Below are 7,504 nucleotides of genomic sequence, written 5' to 3'. Positions count from 1 at the left end.
CCCGCGCAGCTTTTCTAGCATTTACTGTACTGGTTTAGAGGACCAGGAAACTCACAGACCAATCGCATGTGCTCCAATCCTCTCATGTGACGCTGCTCAGCCAATCAAATCTGTGCATACCGATGCTTGCGAGTCGAGTCCGCGAGATTCACCAGAGACGTTTTGGAAACACACGCGAATTGAGGAGACGAAAGATAAAAGAGATTTCACATGACTTTTAATCAAGAATGTACAGATTTTTACATGTACATTCCTCCCACGGGCAGTTCAAAACCAGAATATCTCATAGATCTCCAATATGCTAGCTGGAGCTCACGTTTCTCACTGAACAACAGAAAGTAGGAAAGTGGTAGCTCTGTAAGAGGAAATGAAAGAGAAGGAGGCATTACAGCTGATCATTTGTGTTATTATAAAATTGGTTAAGACTACACTTCATCACTTCAAGCTACACTTTTTATTACATTTTTTCTAAAAATTAGGCACTTTAATTTAGTTTACTTAAATTTAGAATTTATTATTTGAATAGTTATTATTTATTATCCTTCCAGTTTGATGTGAAAACTGACTGAAATATTATTTGATTTGACAGTCCGTTGTTGACTAAAAACATGTGTTGATACAACTATAGGTTATAGTACTGAATGATAACACAAGTTTGTCGTTTTGATGTTCCGGACCTTTGCTTCAGGAAATTTTCTCTAACTGGACCTCTTTGAAATCTAATTGAATACCCCTGATATAGAGGATCAAAAAGTTCAAACCACTTTCATATGGTTCTGCTAGTCAGGCTTCTTCTGTAGTTTTATGTGGTCATTTTTGTAAAGAATATTTTTATATAGCTTCAATAACAAATGATACCTTTTGCTATATCATGAATTACATTTTTAATATAATTTATTTGCTACCCTCTATATCTTGTGCCTTTAATAAAATAAAAATCTCATACTGAGTGACAAAAGTAAGACAGCATCCAATCACCTTCCTCTTCATCATCCTCAGGTGGAGAAGGAACCATGGTACCCGGCCCGGTGGGCAGGATGCCGGGACTAGCTGTGGTCTTCCGTTTCTCTCTCTCAGTCTCACTTTCCAAACTCACCACCTCATACAGTGTGTCAGAGGCAGGACTCTTACGCTCCTTACGCTCCATCTGAGGAGAGATGCGTTGAGAAGACGTCAGATAAAGTGTGTTAAGAAACTGCAGGTCACAGCTGATATTTAGAGCAATTCACCATCGCTTGCGTTGATTCAATCATGGATGGGAAACTGTGCCATGACTTGACATACCTGTCGTAGTTTAAGGTAGAAGGTCTCAGTGTAGTTACGCTTGCTGAAGGGCCAGAACAGCCTGTCATTTGGGGAGCACACTCTGACCCTCGTCTCCAGCAGAAAACGGACCGGCTCCTCAACCTCTGTAATCACCAGGTCCACCGCTGTCGTCATGTACATGAATTTATCTAGAAAAACAAAGAAAAAACAGCTAAAATGTTATCCCTAAGTGACTCGTTCTCTTCAGTTCATGACCCCACCTATAACAAATACATATTTAAACTGAAAATTATTTACGAGAACAACTGAGTCACAATGAACAATGAATTAGACTTTTTGTGTTTGAATGTGGATGTAGCATGTACGGCATGAGGCACAAAGATGAAACAAAGTCAGAGCCTGGGTCTATTAGTGTGGCTGTCAAATATTGTAGCTTATGTTTTCTATGCAACATTATTTTTTAACAGCAAAGTACAGTTGCCATTCTTATTTAGTGCAGCTATAATTTTGCTCTTTCACAGCTTGAGTCGAGGATTTGTGCAACCAGAGGAAAGTGTTTGGACATGTGTCAAACATTAGTGGGAAAACACAAGTCAATAAACAACCAACTAGCCCGTGAAATATGACCTAAGGAAATAATAACTGTAAACTCATTTCTATTTGAATTTTTGACAGATGTTTGGCTGTTACCTTTGGGCGTTTCCTCATTTACAGCCTGGAACTGAGGCGTGTTGGGGTTCCAACTTCCTGTGATGATGTATGACTTCCCGTCGGAGCTCTTTCCCATTGACTCCTGTAGGGGGCGCGAGTGAGAAGAAGTTAGCAAACACACACAACTGCACGACAGCGCACACATACACATGAAAACAGTCCCCCACCAGGTCTAGCAGGTGCATGTCGCTGTTCTTGACATTTTTCCCTGGGCTGAGCAAGAGACCGAAACACCTGGAGAGGAAACATACAAGAAAGCACACATCAATAAACATGCAAATACATACGCAGAATGAAAACTAATAGAATTACGTAAGAAAAAAGGGAGAGGGAATAAAGAACAGAGCAAGAGCGGGAACCAGATGCAGAACAATAAATCTCCCTATAAAGTAAAACCAGTTTTTAACCATCACATGTGACTGCAAATAGCTTCCTGGACTGATCCTCTAACACAGACCAGAACATGGAGAATGTTAAACACAGCACTTCAATCCTTACCTTCTCTGGGTTCATCAAACAATAACAAACCACCATGAAAGTGCAAATGCGTAAAAAAAGTGATGGAATGTTTACATTTCAACAGATTTATTAAACCGTGGAAAATAAGGGAGCCTCAGAGACAGACTCACATCAATCACCATCTCACAAATGTGCCGGAACACTTAAAACCTGACATGGGCTGAGCCGACGTGCGGATGTAAAGATGTTTGCCGGTGTGTGTTTATCAAATATATCTGAGTGATTCCTTTCTCATGAATGTCTGGTCGTCATTTAGGCAGACACATCTCAACCGCAGCAAATTGAGTAAATGCATGACAGATTCTCTCCTTAAATATTTTCCTTTTACAGGACAATTCCAGAGTGACAAAAAAATGACATCCTCTGTTCCCTCAGTTGGTTACATTAATCTAGATTGTTCCTGCGTGCTTTTATCATGTTTAGAGATATGGCTGTTGTTTTACTGTCGTTGTACTGCAGAATAAATCTTCTGAAAGTAGTGCTGCCTACATACCAAATGATTCTCTTGGTATATGAAACTTCAAAAGGGCACTAAACATAAGGACCCAGCAGCCTGTTTAAATGAACACTAATACACTAAGGCCCCGTGTCCACCAAAGCGTTTCTTGCCAGCTGAAAACAGCCACCTGCTCTTCTGAAAACGCCTAGCTGGGAGCGCTATGGTGCGTTTTGGAGGCGCAGTGGTTTTTTTTCAAGATGCTGTGGTTGTTATGATACATAATTTCCGTGGAGGCAATGTGCTACAAGTAGGGTAGGCTACTTAATTTTATTGAATGTAAAAATGTCACCACAAAGTATGTAGGCCTACTTGCTCTGGCCCTTGCTCTGAATAAAGAGAAGGCTGAAACATGAGTGCACAGACTCTCCATACATGGATTCATGCGATTTTGCGGGCGAGGAAAAGCCTTGGCGAGTAGGCACACCGTTTCGTTCAAGATCGGATGTGCTCGGTGCGGTGTTTGTCCCGCCCCTCCTGCACTGTGATTGGACGGCTGGGTAAAAAGTGATAGTGACGAGCGCAGCGTTTTTCCCAAAGTTGAAAATTGTTCAACTCTCAGCGACCAGAAAAAAACGCTCAGTGCTCAACGCTCAGTGCTCCTGGAGTTTTTACCAGCTTGAAAAAACACAGCGCTCCCATTGGAATGAATTGAAAAAAAGACGCTGGCATCAGAAAAAAACGCTTTGGTGGACACGCACCCTTACACTAAATAACAAAAATTGACATTAAGTGATGCTATGGCACTTTATAGTTTACTAGTGGATGCTACTCTTAAGCTTTTCTGAAGATGTCTTGTGTGTGTGCGCAATGAGTGTGTGACTGCATGTGCTTGTGTTTGTGCTTTACTTACCTCTCAATAGCCAGTTCCTTATTGGAGGTCTGCTGGACATAAATTACAATTTTCTTGTCCATTCCTGCACGCAGCTTGAAGCTCTGCTTGTCCTTGTCTTTTGCTACAGCACTGAACATGTGAAAACAAGAAACATAAACATTTTTTTATCAGCAAGAGAAAAACCCAGTGATACATTTGACAGTGACACAGTAAGGCAGATTTAAATATCATTTAAATCTTATATTAGACAGTAACTGAATTACATTAAAGACATTTTAGATATTATTTGACCACAAGCTGACAAGACAGGTTGTTTAATTGATTAATTAATTATTAATAATTAATTGAATAATTTAATTGATTAATTAAACAACCAGTTTAATTATCCTGTTTAATTATCTGGACTGGAAAAGAAACAATAACCCTGCAGTTTACACACAAACTAGCACATCCAATTTAAGCCACTAGAGTGTTTCTTCAGCTGGACAACAAGATTACTCAGATGTATCACTAATCAGTCAATCAGCTCAGATCAGTCTGACTGAAAAAAAAAAATAAAAGTCAAGGAATAAAGCAAATTTAAAAACAACCAAAGTTGACCGAAGTGCTGAACAAAGTTCTACAGTTGAATAAATAACAATTAAACCAGATAAATTAAAACAGGCCAAACAACATTAATGACATATAGCAATACAATAGACAAAAAGACACTTGCAAGACAGTTAAGCAAAGGTTCCCCTAAACAGACTCAAATGCCAAAGAATAAAAAATGAATGTTAAGATGAGACTTAAAATTCTCGATGGTGGGGGATGATCTGATAATCAGGGGTAGTTTATTACACAGTCTCGGGGGCACCACTGAAAAGGCACGATCACCCATTGTTTTCATACGACTGTGGAATGGCTAAAAGGGATTGTTTTGATGATCTGAGGGGTGTAGAAGAGTGACAAACCATTAGGAGTTCTGAAATATAAGAGCCAGTCCAGAAGACCAAGGCTCATGTTCATAATAGACCCATTTATCATAATAAAAGTGTAAGAGTAAGAGCCATTTTCAAACAGGAAAAGAACGAGCTTTGAGACAGGAACAGTAATCAACATTCTCCAAACCTTCACTGACACAAATTCCTGAGGAAACACTGAAGAAACCCTTAAGTAGAGTTTCTTGAGTTAAAAAAAAAAAAACATCAATCAATTTGAAATCTACTGCAAACATTTGGAACCTGCCATAGTTTCAGGCAGTGCTTAGATCACAAAAACTTTGTGAGCAGGGATTTAATGTGCCAGATGCAGCTTAGTCAACTACACTATCTGACTGAGTCATGGTTTTACAATGTAATGTCCTCTGACTACAGACAAACAGGCTTCTATATACAAAGATGATTTAAATATATTCTACTTTTATTTTTTTTTACAGATATCATTCTACATACATTATAGGGATGGGCTGATAGACTGACAGACATCATGATGTCGATCATTATTGTAAAACCCCCGCCCCCTAGCAAAAAAAAATCTCAAATGTTTACATTATACCACCCTGTGAAAGCAGGTTTTAACCACGAACATTTTTATTATTGTTTTTAAGTATGGTTTGCACCTGCCTCGGAATTCTCTTCTCCCCACACTCTGACACACACACCTACACCTCAGGTAAACGCCCGGCTTGCCCCGCCTCTCTCTGTCTCTCTCCCCCCGTCTGCTCCATTTTCTCCATCATCAGTATGTTTTATAAAGTCACCTAAAAGACAGAGAACTCATCTTTTTTCCGTATATTTTCACCCGTGATCCGTTATCACAGAGGCTGGTGAGCCGCACATCAGCATATTAATGACGTAGCCTATCAAACAACTGAAACAAACATCTGCACTCTGTGTGTTCACTGTTGTTTTACCTGGTCCGTGCTTAAAATATCCACCGCGACTTGAAACGTAAGTTAACAGTCTTCCAATTTCTTTTACCGAGTGAGAACACATGCACATTACATTTACATTTATTCATTTAGCGGACGCTTTTATCCAAAGCAACTTACAATTGCTTACATTTCAGAGGTCGCACGCCTCTGGAGCAACGAGGGTTAAGTGTCTTGTACAGGAACACAATGGTGGATGGGTCACAGTGGGGGATTGAATCCATTGCGCCATCACCCCACATAAGATGACTTCTGCCCCTCCATAGCTTATTCACAAGGGAAACAACAACAGTCTAGGAGTGCTTGCATGTGGGAGCTGTTTGCTTGGAAGTCAGCATCCTAAAAATAATCAACCAAGAGCTAATGAGGAGGAAATCTGTGCTGGCTAAAAATAACCCCTGGCATTTTTTATTTGGTCTTTTTTGTTTTGTTTTCCAAATAAGTCAAGTAAATATCTAGGGCTATTTGTGAACACACGCAAGTGACTCAGGGAAAACAAAATAAAGCAAAGGTCAAACAAGATGGGTTTGAATGCAGCAAACACAGGAACTTTCTGTTGTGTTCTCTAATCAACGTGAGAAAAAGAGTGAGATCGTAATTAATAGAAGTGGTCAAATTATCAGTCCACTGTGAGACAGGAAGGGCTCCCCAGTCCTTCTTTTTCCATCAGTGATTGTCTTTAGTGATATTTTTATTTACTAACACGCCCTGTATGCAGGATAATCGGTTGAGGATGGATGGATGGATGGATTTACTGACACATCCTTTTTGTATATGAATCAATAAGATGATGCTTCCCTCGTGAGTAGTATGAACCCCATAAGCTGTCAACACCGGAAAGGTTTGTGACTTTTGTAACTGGGTCATCCAAAAGTGTGCTTAATTTGAACAACACTCATTCCCCAGGTCTGCATGTCCCTGTTTTTAATGTGCATGACACGGGTAATTTGGTAAGATCCTCAGGACATTTGGTGGCCCTTTTCATTCAAAGCTCCTTACATATTTAGTTGGAATGGTGGCGCCGCCACAAATAAATGGTTACAGATGAAGATGTTCAAGGTTTCTATATATTTTTCACAATGACATACATTGTGAGAGACATTCATTAAGGGCTCGATTTGACGGTTAAAGCTGGTGTTTAATACAGAATGCGGACTGAACAGTATGCCCACATCTACAATACATGAAGATTATTTGTCTCTGGCAAAAGCCACAATACACAGAAAAATGTTCCCTATGTTTCCTGACTTCTGTGACACTCCAAAGTATTTCAAGACATGGTATTACATATTCAGCTTTCAAAGCATACACAACTGTGTAAGCATCATAAATGATGGTTTCAAGCTCCCAAAATTGAAATATATAATGCGTGAATGTACGTCTCACCTGTAAGTACCCTTGCCATCATCCTCCTTGATTTCCAGGCTGACGGTGAAGGTAAACAAGTCACTGTCAGGGGTGAGTGGAGCGGGCTGCTGAGACGATAGAACTGCCTTCTTAGCTGACCGCCGAAACGCTGTGGCAAAGCTGTACAGTATCCTACTCACCTGCAGGAGAACGGGAAACACACACAAACACTTTATCACAATAACCAAAATTAAGTCACTATAATTATAAATTATAATTAATTAATAACTATAAAACCAATCAGATGCAGAAAGTGCTTGAGTTAATGTTATTTGACAGGTCATTTTGAAATAAAACAAGAGTACTCTTTTTTTCAACACATCAACTACTTTTCCGAGTGGAACTCATTCCCTCCAAG

General features: G+C 39.7%; 1 protein-coding gene across 1 annotated transcript; it reads right to left on the bottom strand.

Annotated features, from left to right (window-relative positions):
* Positions 1–867: 867 nt before the first annotated feature.
* Positions 868–7,286, bottom strand: LOC123966245 (rab GTPase-activating protein 1-like; the record flags this gene model as incomplete). Its single annotated transcript, XM_046042442.1, has 6 exons — positions 868–1,147; positions 1,285–1,454; positions 1,957–2,059; positions 2,145–2,211; positions 3,846–3,956; positions 7,126–7,286. Coding segments are annotated over 6 exons (819 nt in total), but the record flags the coding sequence as incomplete, so codon positions are not given.
* Between the last annotated feature and the right edge of the window lie 218 nt (positions 7,287–7,504).

This window comes from Micropterus dolomieu, unplaced genomic scaffold (genome assembly GCF_021292245.1).
Source record: "Micropterus dolomieu isolate WLL.071019.BEF.003 ecotype Adirondacks unplaced genomic scaffold, ASM2129224v1 contig_12971, whole genome shotgun sequence".
Classification (NCBI taxonomy): domain Eukaryota; kingdom Metazoa; phylum Chordata; class Actinopteri; order Centrarchiformes; family Centrarchidae; genus Micropterus; species Micropterus dolomieu.
This window is presented reverse-complemented; position numbering and strand designations above follow the sequence as displayed.